Source organism: Sceloporus occidentalis, unplaced genomic scaffold, assembly GCF_023333645.1.
Source record: "Sceloporus occidentalis isolate IW3139 unplaced genomic scaffold, rSceOcc1.0.p SCAF_9, whole genome shotgun sequence".
Lineage (NCBI taxonomy): Eukaryota > Metazoa > Chordata > Lepidosauria > Squamata > Phrynosomatidae > Sceloporus > Sceloporus occidentalis.
This window is the reverse complement of record NW_028316989.1, coordinates 3,552,563-3,570,298: the sequence shown is the minus strand read 5'-3', so window position 1 is coordinate 3,570,298 and position 17,736 is coordinate 3,552,563. Positions and strand designations below refer to the sequence as shown.

General features: G+C 43.2%; 1 protein-coding gene across 6 annotated transcripts in view; it reads right to left on the bottom strand.

Annotated features, from left to right (window-relative positions):
* FGFR1 (fibroblast growth factor receptor 1) overlaps positions 1 to 17,736 on the bottom strand; it is a 74,660-nt gene that overhangs the window by 10,006 nt on the left and 46,918 nt on the right. For 2 of the 6 annotated variants that reach the window (XM_089537569.1, XM_089537570.1), the window contains 5 exons: positions 16,166 to 16,289; positions 10,225 to 10,415; positions 8,369 to 8,519; positions 3,770 to 3,972; positions 559 to 704 (listed from right to left, as the gene is read on the bottom strand). In XM_089537569.1, the coding sequence (XP_089393695.1) occupies positions 559 to 704; positions 3,770 to 3,972; positions 8,369 to 8,519; positions 10,225 to 10,415; positions 16,166 to 16,289 (815 nt within the window). Of the gene's footprint in view, positions 1 to 558; positions 705 to 3,769; positions 3,973 to 7,135; positions 7,281 to 8,368; positions 8,520 to 10,224; positions 10,416 to 16,165; positions 16,290 to 17,736 lie in introns of all 6 variants that reach the window. The other 4 variants (XM_089537568.1, XM_089537571.1, XM_089537567.1 and 1 more) reach the window with 3 other exon arrangements.

The following is a 17,736-nucleotide window of genomic DNA, read 5'->3' as shown; positions in this document are numbered from 1 at the left end:
TTTGCCTTCCAATAATAAGAAAACTTTGGAGAACAGATACATTTATCTGGAGAACAAATGCATTTATCCTTGTGCTTCTGAAGCAACCAGAGATCACAATGAAAGTCTTATATCAAACAATGGATGCTTTGGATACAGATTATACTTGAAATTGGTAAGGCATAACGTATAGTTGTTGGCAACCCATGAATGAGGGATCTGTAAGACTTCCTGTCCTCAACCCCTATCCAAAAAACATCAAAGTCCAAAACATTTCAGGTCCCAAGCATTTCAGATAAGGGAGCCTCAACATGTATGTGCATTTTGAAAGTAGTTTCATTTTCCCATTTTTAATGCCTCTGCTTCTAAGGTTTCTGGAGAAGTCACCTCTTCTCAGAATGATGAACATTCAGCAAATACGAATTTATTTATCGTTGTTTTATCGGAAACAATGAAAGGAACGAAGGGTCCCAAATCCAGTGAATGCAAAATCTTCATGTCTCTGACATGTGGCGGCACAGATCAGAGAAGGAACCACTCAGAAAAGCCATCATCCAGAGAATAAGGAGGAGTTGTTACCTGTCTCTGGGCAGCTCCCAGCGAGGATCTTCTGGCAGCTCATACTCAGAGACACCCGCCAGCATTGGGGTCCCACTGGAAGAAAGCCGTGAAGGGCGCATGAGCATCACACCTGAGTTCATGGAGGAGTTTGAGTCAGCTGATACCTGTAGCAGAATGAACAAGAGTGTGGAGGTTACCCTTCGGGAAAGGATCCAGAAGCAGACTAGTTTGGGAGATCTGTCATTAAAGATGTTCTCAGCCTTTGGTCTTCCAGATGATTAGGACCTCAGCTCCCACAATTCCTGACCATTATTATTATTATTATTATTACATTTTATTTATAAAGCACTGTAGATTTGCACAGCACTGTACAATATTAGTAGCCAAAATACAGATTAAAGGCTGCCTACGGCATACTGTCTAAAAATAGAAGTAAGTTAATAAAATACTAACGTAGTTAATGTCCGAAGATCAAAACAAAAAACAGTACTGTTATGACTATTGACCAAATTGGCTGGGACTTCTGAGAGATGGAGTTCAAAAGGAATGGAAGACCAAAGGCTGGGAACTGCTGCACTAGAGGCTGGGGAAAGAGTGGGATACCAATTATTATTATTATTATTATTATTATTATTATTATTATTATTATTTCTATTTGGGCTATGTGCATATGCTTCCATCCTCAACCACCTCCTAATGCCACACCATTCTAAGTAGATTTAAAGAACAGAACTGCCTCTATTCTGTGATCTGGAACATGGAAACATGGACTTTGGTACACTCTTACCTCGGGTTACGAACGCGCCGGGATACGAACTTTTCGGGTTACGAAAAAAAAAAAAAATATTTCCGGGTTACGAAGGTTATTCCGGGTTACGAATAACCTTTTGGTGCTTTTCGGCGCTATTTTGCACCAAATCGCGGCTTCCCTCCATTAGCGCCTATGGCTTTCTCGGCTTACGAAGACTTCCGGGTTACGAAAATGGCGCCGGAACGGATTATTTTCGTAACCCGAGGTAAGAGTGTACTGGTTCTCTACTGCAGCATCCTGAAAATCTCAACTTCCTTCCTTCCTTTGCCCTAGGAATAATTTCTCTGTCAACATGACTGCACAAAATTGCTTGAAAGTATGCAGTGATTGTTATTGCTTCCGAAACTGCAGATGTTGGAACTAGTTGGCCCTCCAGATGTTGTATGGCTACAACTCTCTGCAACCATAGCCACCGCAGCCAGGGGCAAGGAATGGCAGGAGTTGGAGTTCAGCATCTGGAAGGCCACACAATTCCCATCTCTAAACTCAGGGCAGAAGTGGACAAAACATCTTGTGGCCAAGAGGGGAGATAGACGTCAATTGGTTTAATTTCCATTACTCAGTACAGGTCAAAATCGTTCAAGTTCTCTTTGGCACAGAATTTAGTTTTGTTCTCAGTGCAGACTGTTTAGCCACATGATGAAGGTTGAGATGGCAAAAGCAGCACCTTGCCTATTAAAAGTGCAGTGTAAATAATGCTAGTAACAACAAGTACTATGCTGGGGATGCCAGACTTTCTATTGCCAAAACCTTAAATGATTCCAGGAATAAACTCTTGCTCTTTGTGCTTCTATGTTCTCTTCACCTCGCTGCTATCCTTGACTTCTTCTCTTGGCTCCTGTCCCCCAAAACAAAACTTGCCAGAGCATGCTTCTTTTTCTGGCATCTGGTTCAAGTGTGTCCCATCCCAGGGAGTGCTCTTTCAGTAGTTGCATCCAGTGGATGCAAGAGTCCTTCATTCTTCCTCTCAACAACCATCACTTTCTCCATTCCTTGGCTCCTAGCTCTCTATCTCTCTCCTCCCTCATCTCTCTCTCTCACACACAGATACAGATACACACTTATGTTCCTAATTTTGTCCACTACTTTCAGGATACCAGGGGCTACACCCAACCTGACCAGGAGTCCCAGCCAGTGTCCAGAATCTCTGACATAAGTCTTGAAACTTATGCCAAAGTAAAGAGAATCCACTAGTCCAGTGGTTCCCAACCTTTGGTCCTTCAGATGTTTTGGCCTTCAGCTCCCACAATTCCTGACTGTTAGCCAAGTTGTCTGGGGTTTATGGGATCTGGAGGACCATTGCATTAGTCCCCTTACTTTTGCAGTTCCTAGGAAAAGTTGTCATGCCCATAATCTGCTCCTGCTTCCAAAGCTAAAAAGTGCCTCTGACCTGGAACTCTTTCATACAACATAATTAGAGCAATATGATTCCACTTTAACTGCCATGACTGCATCCTATGGAATCCTGGGATTTGTCGTCTGGTGTAGCCCTAGAACTCCTTGGTTAAGAACTCTCAATACCCCTCTATAAAGTAAGAAACTGGGCAAGCTTGGATAGAGCCGACAACCACCGTTCAAATAATGCTGTTGTAGGTATGTGTGCTATGGGGGAAAGAATATATCCTAGAGCAGTGCTTCCTAACCTTTGGTCCTCTAGATATTTTGTACTTTATCTTCCAAAATTCCTGACTGCTGGTCAAGCTAGCTGGGGTTCTGGTAAATGAAGTCCAAGACACCTGGATGACCAACAGTTGGGGACCACTGACCTAGAGGACTGTCTATTGAAGGGTTAGATAGGGCCAGTCAGAAACAGAGACAGGCCAGTTAGAAAGAGAGGAACAGAAAGATCTGAATTGGGTTTGGAGTCTGAGAATCTGGAAGAACCTCAGGGAGAAAGGTTGTTTTGTTTTAAAGTGAGTTGCTACCATGCACTGTGTCTGCACCCAGCACAATGCTAGATGTTTATTTTAACGGTTACAAAGAACCTTCCCTGTTTTTATTTTCTACATTGCTGTCTGGATGTTTTCATTTAATAATTAACAAGGAAAACTGGTCATGCTTTACTACACTGAACCCCGTGACTAACATCACCACTTGTCCAGAAGTGGGGTCACCTTGAGGCCCAAATACCAGATCTAGGGAGGGATCTTAAGGGTAAAAGGACAAGGTGAATAATAGCAGCCCAAGGGTTGGAACTGCAGAGCAAAGCTAGACAGGGATTTTGTCACACCTTCCCTAAATTGCAAATCTTAGGATTAAGTAGGATGGAACTGTAGCAGCTAAAGGGGAAATCACAGCACTATGAATGTGTGTGGTGAAAGGGCTCCCAAATGCAGCAAGCTTTGCTAGACATGCAAGCAAGGCTCTCTCAGGGCTGAGTGGGCTGGTAAAGTACAATCAAACCCCCTATCTACTTTCTGTTACCTGTCTGCGCAGAGGGATGCTCTTGGCCAGCTTATGTACGGCCAGCTGGCTGTTGAAGTCGGTCTTCTTGGTGGTGCTCTTCATCTTGTATATGATGATGGTCACAATCATACAAGAGATGAGGAATCCCCCTGTGCAGTATATAATGATCTCCAGGTAGAGAGGGGAGGTCATCATAGCTGGCTTGTCTTCGATGGCTGGATCAGTGCGAAAAAGGCATTAGCACAAGACACACCCAAACAACAGTAGTTAAAAAATAATAATCATGTGGCAGCTGGTTGTGCTTCCAAAGACACAGAAGGGCTATGGGTGCACAAACAGTAGCTCTGGGCGGAAAAGTGATTTTAAATTTGGAAACCAGTGCAGGGGTGGGATGGAGTGGTTGGGTTTTTCCCTACCTGTTTCAGGATCCCAATGTGAATCTATTTATTCCCTGTCACCCTTCCTGGCCATTTTTAAATTGGAAGACTTCAGCACCCATTACACCTTCATGACTCTAGTCCTCTAGATCTGAATTCAGCCACCAGAATATACTTTCAGAGTTTCTGTTGTCTGGAGCAGATCTAGGGTTAAAATGCAAGGGTATGGGTTGTTGACTCTCTCTTATCCAAACCGGTCCTCCGAAGCAAATGCTGGAACTGCATCAAATCTTTCAGTGCAAATATGGAAAACATTTGGCCCTTCAGATGTTTTAGATCAAGGGTGGGCAACTGTGTAAGGTTGGGGGTACACACAAAGCCCCCCAAGATAGCTTGAAGGGCTGCATCCCCATACACTGCACTGACTCCCAGAAAAACTATATTGATTTTTGTGCTCCTCTAGAGGAGATGAGGGCATTCTCACTATGTTTTGGGCCCTCCCAAAAACATTTTAGGTCCAGGAGAGGACTTTTTAATGACAGAAAGTGACTGGCATTAAATCATGGCAGGAAGTGTGTGTCATCCCCAGGCTATTTTATTCCTCTTTTGGGCAAAACATGGTGGACATGTTCCCCCATGCCCTAGATGACATTTGGGGGCAAAAATGTTGCCACCTTCTAAACATTGTTGGGATGCCTTCTACACATCCTTGAGGGCATATACCTGGGGGACCTTGTGGGACACAAAAGCAGCCTTGAGGGTTGCATGTGGCTCTTGGGCCACATTTCGCCCACTGTTTTCTACTCTCTTATCCAGGGACTTCCAGAATCCCTTTCCACTGACCATGTGCTACAGGAAAATTAGAGCTGCAGGCCAAAGCATTTTATGGAGGAAAGGGTGTCTTCCACTTCTGTTTTAGAAGAAACTCAACCCTCATCACAATAAAATTTTACACTGATCCAGCAGACTGCTAGAAGGAACTATGGCCTTCCTATCTCCTCCTGCCCAATACGAATTAACAAGAGAAATACTGAGGGACTCTGAAGCAGTAATGAAATTGCTTTCGTGGGTGCAGCTTCAAAGACTTGAGCACACAGCAGAGAATCTCAGGACTATTATGGGCATTAAGGAAGAGGTTTCCAAAGGTCTGTAGGTGGATATGGCAAAGTAGCAGAATCTCTGATATCTGTTGTTCAGATCTGGTTTTCCTTGTGACTTCCCAACCCTTCGGGAGTGGAAAGAATCCATGCTGAACCTGTGAATCAACTCAAACCTTTCGGAACTATAAGTGCATTTTCTGCAGAAGATGGATCAAATATGTCAGCTTCTATCAGATGAGCCATCTTTTGCAAGTCTTGCCCATAAGCATTCTCAAATCAAATATGAAGCATTTTGCAAGATGGCAGCATCGCCTTGCCTGGAGTACTTCCAGATGTAGCAGCAATTTAAGGCTTGCTCACATGGAAAAGGGGCAGTAAGAAAGCACAGTGATAAGACACTTTACAGGTATGGAAGAGAGAAATAGGTTGCAATTTAAAGAGAATAAAGGGTAGCAGCAGGGAGATATATATGTCCCCCCAACCCACTCCTCCCAGTCCCAGAGAAGACATAAGCATTAGAGAATGACTGGGGAGTTAAAGGGCTGAAACATAGAAATGATCACCATCTTACTCCATTCAGGACTCTGAATGGGTACAGGCTCAGCAAGAGGAAAGGGGACTGATAACTCAGAAGGTTTTCTTATTGCCTAAATGAAACTCATAGAAATAGCACACACCCCTTTAAAAAACCTTTCTGGAGTCATAAGTTATCAGTTCTTGCCAGCCAGTGGTTGATGGCTGAAAAATAAGCCCAGCATCGACCAAACAAGGATGAGCAGTAGTCTGTAAAACAGGAGATCATGCAGAGTAAATCCCAAAGAGAATGCGGAGGCACAGCAGACACCTCAACTCAGAAAAAGCCAGATTCCATTCCCTTTCTGGCCAAGGCAGTGGAGAAACAAATCTGTGTTTGGAATCGTAGGGGAAAAGCAGAATCTTTGGGAATACATTTTTCTAGTCTCTGCTTTTGTAAGGACTGGGAACTAGTTCTCCGTTTTTCTCACAGCCACTTTACATAGAAAAGGACCCCACTATGGGCCATCTCCACCCAAGAGCTTCAAGATTTATGCATGAAAGCCTTTTAGATGGTTTGTGTGCGTGATGCAGCATGAGTTGCTGAACTGACCTCTCACTCAGTGCAGATGTACTTGTGGACAGCACCTATGTACCTACTAGCTTTATGTCAGCAGGTAGTAAAACTGTCTGCTCTCAGGATGTGTGTGTCGAATTTGGACTTTATGAAATTCAGGTGATACAGAAAACATGTATGCACATGGAGATGTGCACAGTAAGAGTTCTTACTGTGAAAACCTGAGAACTAGAAAAACCCTGTGCTATTGCCTTTATCCACAGTCTCTGCGGAGTGTGGGTGGCATGTCATATTTCCAAATCCAGTATCCACTGGAGTTGCTTCTTTTGGTATTATTGGGCATAGGAGGGATCCTGTTTAAGCACTAGCAGGTACATCGGCTTCCCTTCCTCTCTGCTGAGAGATAGAGAAAAACATGGGGGAGGCTGGGGGAGATTGGCATTAAATAAGAGAATGGAATCAAACTAATGAAAAACCTGGACCTAATCTCTGGTTAAACCTAGACTGGAAATTCATGGTGCCTTGGCCTGCAAGAGTCATCCGGTAGGCGCATGGACTATCCCAGTTTGGCTGAAAAAGAAAAGAGACTGAACCAGGGCATATGACTCCCTGGCAAGACTGAATATGTTTTGTACTCTGAATTTGAACTGGCAAGTCACTTGTCCAACCAGATTTGTTGCTAAACCACACTTCCTTCGCCACCATCAACCCATCGCCAGGAGGACTGGCTCTTGCAAACTAGGACACACTTAACACCAAACCAAGAAGGGGAAGGCAAGGAGGCAGAGAAAGGAAGAGAACCAGTATATACCTTCCAGAACCGTCAACCATGCAGAGTGGTGGGAGATCCCAATAGAATTACCCGCCAAACAGGTATACTGCCCAGCGTCCTCAAAGGAGACATTCCTTAAGTGAAGGACTTCCATTTCTTTGTCAGTTGTGTTAACACCAGCCGTCTAGGAAGGGGAAAAATGGAAGGGGAAAAAAGGAAAGAGAAAGAAAAAGGGAAATAGTACAAGCAAATCTAAGACCCCTTCAGGAACCAAGGTGCAGGAGAAGGAGGGAAGGGGATACACATGCCCCCAAGGCCTCCTAAGGAGTAACAGACACCACGGCAGACCTAATTTAACAGAGAGCCTTAGGACAACCTCTGATCCAGGCAGGCCTAAAGAGGCAATGTTAAACAAAACAAAAAAAACCCTTCACCAAACTGAATTTCCCTGCCCATCTGAACATGCTGGTGATGGGCCACATGGAAAAAGTGACCTCGGGTGGAGGAAGGACCAGCTTAGTTTCAGGGGATGGAAATGGCAAAGTGATGGATGGAGATGGAAGAGAACAGGAAACAATCCGAGTTTAAGAAATGATATGCAATTGGAAGAAGAGAAAGGTCATGCGGCTTCGAAACAGGGATGTAAATAAGAGAAAACGTAATTTTGCTTTGTGATGAAGAGACCAAAAGCCGAGGAACTCAAAATCAGAGGTACAAGTAGTTCTTCCAAGTTTGCATGGGTTTAATAGGTAATCAGTTACTTCGTGACAATCGATTTAAAATGAGTGGGACTGATGGGCAAATGGGTAAATCATTCGTTTTGATTTTGCTCTCTCAGAAAGGCTACTATATTTAGGTTTTGATATTATTTGAATTGATTTAGTTAACCAGTGACAAATCATATAATTACAGCGTTTCTCTGGAAGGCTTAGCAAGAAACATACACAGAAGCCAATTTTAGAAAGGACTACAATGATAACCTTCATCTGGTCTTTTGAATTAAAGGATTCTGAAGATGATTTCCCAATTTGGCTTAATTACTACAGAGAGAGATTGTTAAGAAAGGACTAGGAAGAGAATGATCTGTTAGGAAAAGGAACAGGAGGAGGGCATGAAACTGAGCTGCTTCAACCTCACCCAAGGATTTTTCCATGGCTTACGGCACCAGAAACAGAGCAGAAACAGGAGAGCCACAAGAGTTTATTTTCTTCCCACCGATGAGGACCGAACCGTCCAAGCAAGAGCCCCCAAAGTGGCCTTCTTCCCGTTTACCTTCAGCCATGGGTCTGGTGACGGTCAGCCACGCAGACTGGTTAGCCTCACCAATATAATTGGAAACCTTACAAACATACTCCCCGCTCTCAGCCTCTGTCACATTATACAGGGTCAGCACCTCCGCATCAGAGCTATTAATTCCCGAGTGCTAGAACAAGACCAACAACACATAGGAGTCACTCGGTGGCCGGGGAATGGGCGCCGCAGCTCTGAGATCAACAACATTATTCACATTAACATCTCCCTCAGTTCTCACCAGAAGGAATATATGGGGAACTCAAATTCTCTACCCTCCACCAACCGCATTTCATCCCTTCTGGAAGAATCATGAGCAGACATGGCATCCCTTATTTCAAAGAAGAGGAATGAATTGCCATGTCTCGTCTAAAATAGTTTTAATGTAGCCTTCCCGACCAAGGTGGTCATCCAAACTTCCCATCGTCCCCAGCTAATTCAACCACTGCCAAGCTGCATGTATATATGTGCCTTCAGGTTGCCCATCGTCTTATGGTGGCCCCATGAATAGGCTTTTCATAAGCAAGGAATACTTTGAGGTGCTTTTGCCAGTTCCTTGCTCTGATAATGGAGATGCAGTCCAACACTTTGTGAGGGCATCCAGTTGAGGAAGGCTGGATTAAGGGCTATGTGCCAGGATTAAATTAACCAGACACTATCTTTCCAGGAGAAGCTGTCAAGCCACGTTCTACCATGCCCTTTAAATTACATTATCTTTTATTTATTTGTTTTTACTATAAATAGAAGATCAATAACTATATTCCGTTCGTGTCACAAAATAAAACATATATTTTGACACATTATTTCAAAAAGCAAACAAACATGAAAATATTGTCCAGTATCTGTCATATTTTCCACCTTTGTCCATAAGCAAACAGTTTGCATGCTATTTAAATAGTACTTTACTTTTATTATACTACCATTTTGGTAGTGATCTAGATAGTCAGTAAGAGGCCACCATTCATGTATGAATGTCTCTGTATTAACCATTGCAGGGATAAAATGGCCCAATAAAAGTAAACATCAATATTTAGCCATCATCCTTTTAAACTGGTTTAGCATCTTTCTACCAAATTTACTGGGGAATTTTTAAAAAGCACAATTGTACCATGATGGCATTATTTTAGTATCTCTACTAATGGTTGCAGCCAGATGCAAGGTAGAGGCTTGGGGGCAAGCACATAAAGAGTGTCATTAAGGAACTGGTTGCCACTGGGCCACACACTTGCCAATATTGTTATTATAATTGAATTATTAGATCTGAATTCCTGACATCCGGCCTAATTTAGAGGGAGTGTTTCTCTGCAGAACATGATAGAATTCTATGATTCTATCTTCTACACAAAAGTTCTCACTCCACCTCATCATTTTCTGCAGAGAAACACTCCCTCTAAATTAGGCTGGATGTCAGGGACACTTGAAGCCTTTTTGACAACCCTGATCTACCTGCTGCTTATTTGTGTAATACCTTGCCCAAGAAGAACAGGTTTGGACAGTAAAAGTGGATATCATTCCTTCCCACTATTTCCCTTTCCTGAACATTTGGAAAAGTTACTTTTGGACTCTGTTCCCTGATATATTTCATGCCCAAGTGTAGCCTTTGCCATATAATTCCAAGAGTGAATGCTAAGCTGCAAACTTTGCTGATTTTACAGCATCTGGATGATCTACCAGACCAATTTCCTAGAAATAGTTTTCTCTCTCAGACTGCAACTAAAATGGTCTTTCCCCCTATTCATACCCAACTCAGAGATCACCTTCCAAAGACTATTATTCCCTACATTATTCCCTACCTCCATTAACAAAAATGTCACAACGCACCAAATGGAGGTTCTTACCTTCAAGACCTGCACATAAGGCAAGTTATTTGGCCCAATCTTGCTCCCATTGACCTCAATGTGCTTTAGCCACTGGATGTGAGGCTGAGGGTCACTGTAGACTTTGCAAACAAATTCCACATTGCTACCCAAGGAGACAGTCTTGTTTGCTGGGAGCCCAGCTTGTAAAATAGGCCGGTGGGGTGATCTCTCTGGAAGAGACATGGGAGAAAATAGTTTCAGATAGGTGTCACCAACTAGATCATGGAGAAAGAGTGCAGAAATAAACATCCATTTGCTTGTTTATGACAGTTACATACTGCATGCCAACCAGTTCCTGGGACAGTTTACACAAGCAGATTACTATAAAACTTGAGTTTATAAACCAAGCACCAGGTGAGCTTCTCTGGGTAAGCAGTTCTAAACACAGGGCACTAATACTGAGAGGACTCATTCCATGGTCATCACCTTCTTCACCTCTAATGATGCCTCCTAGCAAACATTGCAACCTAACTCCACTAATCTCTCTGAGCTTCAGACCGAAGGCATTCAGAAAGCCTTCTTACTTAGCATGGATAGGGTTGCTTAGCAAGCCAAAACATAGTCCCAACCCATCTCAAACGAGAGGGAAAATGTAGATTTGGTTCCTTCTCTAGATGCCCTCAAGACTGGCCAAAGAGTTATTTGGTCTGAAGAACATCAGTGTGTCCTTGGATGTAACTTTGGTAGGACTGCTGAATAGGATTGCTGAAGAGGGTTCCTGTATCTTTCATGTTGTATGCAAAGAGATCTTGCAGCACCTTTGAGACTAACTGCAAAACAGAAGTTGGTAGCATGAACTTTCATAGACTTGAACATACTCAAAGTCTACGAATTCTCATGCTACCAACTTCTAGTCTCAAAGGTAATGCAAGATCTCTTTGCACACTGATTTCCCACACTATGTCTTTGATTTCATGGTTGTGTAGATGAGGGCATTTCAGCAGGTGCCTTTGGTCATACAACCAGGTAACAAGCAACGCCTGTTGATAGCCTCCCTTCTACACAACTATTAAAGATATAGGAGAAAGATCTAATTTTCAATCTAGCAGTTATACGGCTGAGGCACTGCTCCATCAAATACTGCGGAGGCAAGATGGAAAATGACATTATAGGAGTTACAAAAAACACACCACTTCCCACACTAGTTCCCAAGCGGACCATTGTTGATAGGAGCTATGCTGGCGGTTTCTCTTCCACCGTCAATGTGAATTTGAGCTTCCCAAGTTGGCTCATATACTCCCTCAATGTGGTATTTGGGAGAGCTGTGCTATACTTTTGGGCCTTTAACCATCTGTGCACTCTTGTATGCACTTGCTAGACACAGACACAGGCATCCTCCAGACATTACTTGCATGAAGAAGACATCATGCAAAATAATACATGAAAGGGGCTGAGTTTGCCGTGCGATTTAGGGCTGAAGAAAGGGGATCTGTTAGGTTAAAAAAAGGAAATAGCTTGGCCCTGCCTTGTCCTCTCTTCCCCAGTCAAGGAGGCTGTGGAGTAATCCAAGTGAACATTAACAACTAGTCAGGTGCAGATCGGAAAACAAACTTCACAGAAACAAAAAAGAATTAGGCTGGCAGGCATGGAAACGAAAGCCTCCAGCCTCGCAGCCGTCTGCGACCCTCACATCTTCACTTGTGATGTGACAAAGCAGGGATTAAGAAGTTATTTTTCCCCCCTTCATTGCAAGAGGCCGGTGCCAAGATCTTTCTTTCTTGTTTCTTTCCATCCCGGTCAGTCACTTATGAAAAATACGAAGGGAATGCTTCCTCCTCTAATCCCTCTTGCTAAGGATCTTTGATGAGTGGGGCCCCTCTGTATCCAAAAATCATATTCCGCTTCCTGAAGTAAATATCACAGGACCAGACCTTCCTCTGCCAAAGGGTCTCATTGCCTCAAATCAGAGAGAACACTTTCTGCTGAGCTTCACAGAGCTTTTCTGAAGCAGTAAAGAACAGCCGGTGCCACATTTCCATAGCACTGAGCCATGGCAGTTAAAGTAGTGTCAAACTGGATTACTTCTGCAGTGCAGATGCAGCCCTATCTTAAGCATGTGGTCACATAAGACCTGATCTATACAGAAAACTGATTCCAAAGAAAACTATTAAAATGCAACAATTAAAAGGGAATGAATAAAGCAACTTGAGAATAAATGTAATACATCAAGTAATATACATTTACTTTTGTTGATATGTTTGTGGTTGTGTGTGTGTATGTATGTGTGTATGTGTGTGTGTGTGTGTGTGTGTGTGTATCAGAAGATTATACAGCCCCAATACAGTTACAAAAAACAAGCCTTTATGTTTCCAAGGTATAGTTTCAATCACAAAAACCATGAGTGCATATGAACCTCACTATTATGTCAGATATCAATATTGGAAGACAGATTTAAAATCATGGGGGATATTCAGCTTTTCCTAAGGACACTCAGTATGTGAAAAGAAGGGAGATTCAGATATTTAAATTAGAAATTGCTGCCAATTTAGATCTCACTTTGCACTCTACATTAATTAAATGTGTGAGAACGGAAATCACTGGTAGGGATGTGATTCTCAGTCTCACCTTTTTTGCTATCAATAAAAAAGCAGCTAGTATCTGTTCCTTAACCAACCTGACAATGGGCACCATGGGTAGGTTAAAAAGGCACCAAAGGGCCATTAAACCACACCAAGAGATCCTAGTGCAAACAGATCCCTCTTTTCACACATGTCCAAAGAAATCCCAGCCACCTGGGCTCAAAATGACCCAGGTTATGGTTTGGCCAGGAGAATGCAAAAGGTTCTGAGCCATTTTAACTCCATTTGACCCAGAAAATATCCAGGTCAGTCACAGCCAAGAGGAATGAATAAGCTAGGCCACGTTCCCACACGGCTCGCCAAAGGTTCCTGGGATTTCCATTGTTTCTTCGGAGCCTGTGTTACAATACCCTAAAAAGGCAGCTCTGACACTTGGAATGGAGTTGGGCTATAGAGAAGCAAAGGGTGGGGGCAGGAGTCCTAAGTAGCAAACTAGGACCAGTTTCACACAGAAATAGCTGTGGATGCGGTACAAACACATCCTCTGGGGCCAGGGAATTTGTGCCTTTGGCTCAAGTGTTTGTACCGCTTGCAGATGGTTTTCAGGGTTTCAGACAGGGGTCTCTGCAACTGCTCTGGGCAAAGTTGGGGCTTGAACCTGCAACCTTCAGCATGCAAAATAGACCTCCTTCGTCGAGTTACAGTTATTTATAAGGGATTGTTGCTCCAATATCCACTTCCGGCCACAACTGCAAAAAGCTCATGGCTGAACAAGCCATCTTTGAAAAGTTCTATGCATGCAGCAAAATTAGCCTTGCTACCAAAGATGTTCTACCACAGGGTGGGCAAAGTTCAGGGCTATTTTTGTGACTCTCAGGGGGTCATTTTTTGCCCCCAAATAATCTTTAAGGAGTGTGGAGGGCATTTCCATCAGATTTAGGGGTCCCCTGTACCAACCTCAGCCCAGGAGAGGTCTTTTCTGAAACAAGAAGTGAAGAGGAAGCGAGTGCCCCGAAATACCTAAATACATGTTTAAAATGCCCTCATGCTCCTTACAGAGGATTTGTTTTTGTTGTGTTTCTTTAAGTCATTAAGTCACATTTATTCGGAGAGGGTTTTCCTTTGCATTTTATTTATTTGACTATTACTGCAATGGGGGTATTGTTTCCCAAGGTCTCCAGAGGGTCTAATGTGACCCCCCCCCCCCCAGACTTCCACAGATGAGCAGGGACAAAACTAAGGGGAGCAGAAAGATCGGGGCACGGCAAAATAGGTTTAACTGAACGAAAAATTAATCTGGGTGCAGAATTATCATTGGAGGGCAATGTTTCACTTGCTTCCTCCATTACATCTCTGGTTGCACTCTAATCCCTCCTATATTTGACAGCTCCAATGCACATAGGAGCCCAAGTAACCAACCAGGCAACTATGGCTTACCGTACATACTCAAGTATAAGTCGACCTCATGTGTAAGTCAAGGGCCAAAATTATGGATTTTGATATGACCTATGGATAAGTCGAGGGTAAAACTTAGGGGCACGTAACAAAGGATGATGCAAAGGAAAATGATGCCAAAGAACTTAGAACATTCTGGCAGGCATAACTGTTTGTATTCATCCTTAAAGGCTGGAGCTGGACGGATGAAAGAGTAGAGGGGATCCATGCTTCTTTTTGGTGCTCCCAGGATGGACTAATCTCTTGCCTTTTACTACTCTATTCAGAGAACAGGGATGGCTCCAAAGTTAAAGTAGAGTACTTATATTGACCCATGGATAAGTCAACCCAGGTTTTTTGGGGCACTTATTTGACTAAAATTTCTAGACTATACATGAGTATATACAGTAACTGCAAACCATCAAGTATCTTATTTAAGTGAAGGGCTTTCCTGGCCACATTCCAGGTTGCCTACTCTGGTGAATGGGGGTTCCACGTGGAAACCCCAACAACAGGGGGGAAATCCTTACTGCTGGTAGTAAAGGAGAAGCGGACAGGTGAAATTCTTGTCACAGAACTAGGGTTGGGGTTCAGGGGAGAGGGGATGGTGGTAAACATGGCTACCTATTCACCGGAGGTCAAAGGTCAAACAAACCTAATGAGGGCCCGGCGGATGAACAAAGACCCTGCCACTGTGGTGAGTGAGCATTAACAAACCCCTTTGTTCCTCCTTGCAGACTATTCCCTTCAGTTTGCTCAGTGTAATCAAATTAAACTGCATTCTTAATGGTTCATTTAGTGGCATTTAGAGCAACTCCACAAGTGGAACGGCAGAGATCAGCCTGCCTGGGTTGGGAATTAAGGCTAATAAGGAGATTAATTGGGGAGGGGGGTGAGGAGGAGAGAGAGTTTCTTGGATAGCCTCTCAAAGTATTGGAAGCATAGCATGAAAAGAAAAGGGGGGAAATGAAATAAAACTTCACATTTGGCTTGCAAAGTCAGCCTCTTGAGCCCAACCAGTGGAAAGAAGATTGTCTGGCATGGGGACTGGTATATAAGTAGACGACTTAGAAAAGTGAAAAATCAGGGCAAAAAGGCTATTAAAAGTTGAAGACAATAACATTCAACCACTTTCTCCAGTCCCTTCCAGTCAGCCATATACGTCTGGCTACTTACAAAAGACTCCTGACTGCACAACCCCAGCAACTACCAAGGAGCAAAGGAAGTGGCAACGATTAATAGCTCGGCTATGAGAACATAAGGGTCGTTTTGCTGAAATTAGACCAAGATAACATTTCATCCAGGCTTCTGTGGTCACTAATAATGAGAAAATACTCTCTCTGGGTAACAAGGTAGGGGAGCTTTTATGATCAGAAAATCACCCCCTTTCTCTCTGAGCTGGCCTATGTGCCACTGTTTTATCTTGATATATATTTATATGGTACTGCTTCTATTATTATTTTAAAATTCAAAGCAAGGAAATAGCCACCATAAAACACAGGCATTTCAAACTGGGGGAGGATAATCCCTACAGTTAAAGCAGGAATTAAATGAATACAACATACATACATATATATATATATATGTATATATATATAAAGTGGCATCAGTAAAAGAGTCATTGCAGTGATACCATCCACACACAACCTTGTGTACACTGTACATATAAAAATGGATAAAATGCATGCACCTGAAAAACAGGTATAAACACTTTCATCAATGGGAGAAATACAAACGCTACAGAAAATTGTGTACAAAAATATACACATTAAGAAAATATGTGCAAAAATGTGTACAACTTTCCATCACATATGTGTATGTTGGGGGACAATCTTGCAATTGATGGCATCAAAGGAGGTGACTGATGTACAGGCGGAATTTGGCAAGATGCAACAAAATAATGATTTAAAAGCTTTTCCACATTGCTAGCTCTCCAAGCTCTCCTTCCCATGCCCAGATTTCCTTACCAACAACATCAAGCTGATAGGTGTGGTTGATCGTTCCATATTTGTTCTCCACAATACAGGTGTAGTTGCCTTTATCTGACGGCACAACTGAATCCATGATGATACTCCAGGTTGCATGACGGACCTATGGAAAAAGACAGCACGGCTAGCTCAGCAAAGGTGCCTGTTGAATGATGACTGGGGAGGAACATGTGTAAGTGGGGAATGAGGAGCAAGTAATACCCTAAAGGCACCCGATCCCATCTTGAAAGTTAGACTGGGTCAGCCCTGGTTAGTGCTTGGATGAAAGATGACCAACGAAAACCAGGCTCTGTTTCAGAGGAAGGAACTGGCAAAACCACCTTTGATATTTCTTGCCTAAGAAAACCCTACGCAGTTCATGGACTTGCCATATCTTTACAGGCAACCTGAAAGCACATACGCACACAGTGACAATGTCCTCTTTTGCTTCTTCGTCTCAGATTGGGGCAAAAGGTCTTGCCAGCTCCTGTGCTCCGCATTCTAGACGGCACGTAATTGCCATTTGAGGTCATGTTTCCCCCTTTTGCCATGGACAGGGAGTAATTGCTGCCAGCTGCCGGCTGACCACAGAGCCAGCTACATCTGGAAACCGATACTATTGAGTGGGACGAGCTCTTTTTGCCAGCACAGGAACCAGTCTCAAAACTCCTCCAGCTCCTCTCCCACACAAAGGAAGGCTCGCTATGCCCAAATCTAACCAGAGGGCTGAAACATTTATGTGTGTCATACATGACTTCATCCACACAAACACCAGTTCTGGATCTAGCATGGAATTTGATGTCTGGACAATCCCACCTTCCTTCTTTCTTTCCTTCTTGATAAATTGATTGATTGCCTTTAGTTCCCTGCTTTTAGGATGCGACCCTGTGCAAGGCAACTTGCAGAACTGCCAATGTATATAACACCAACCAATAATAGCTTCAAATACAATGAAACCAGAACAACTACAAACGACAATATGACACAGTTACAAAAGGAAGAAGCAGTTCTTTGTTCAGGAGAAACTTATGTGTATGCAACTTCGAATGGTCTGGGGACAAGACCACTACTCCTAGGACCCTCCAAGCACAGTCTGTCTGCCAATTTCCTCCCCCCAAAATCCCCAAAACAAAACAAAACAAAACAAAAATCAATAAGGTTTGAAGTCCACATCTGGTTTTGAAAAATGGATTACTTTGGGACAGTAGAGGGGGCCCTCTGTCCTATTTAAAAGGTGAACAACTGTCCTGGAGGCTTTCAGGAGAAACAATGTTGTTTTTTAAGCAGATAAAAAGGCAATCCAGTGGAGTTTGACCAGTATGGGCCTGTGCAGAATTGGCTTTGGGGGGTCCATTTGCAGCCCCAGGTCTGCATTTCACCCACCTCTGCTTTGTAAAAGTCAATAGAATGGCCCACAGTGGAGAGCTACCATATAAAAATGTTTCCCCATGAAGAGAATTCTCTCTATACACAAACCATAAATGCTAGGACCAGTTCTGGCATACAGGGGACAAGGCATGAGCAACTTGGAAAGGCCAGGCAGCAATGATGTTCAACCCCCAATGCCAGCC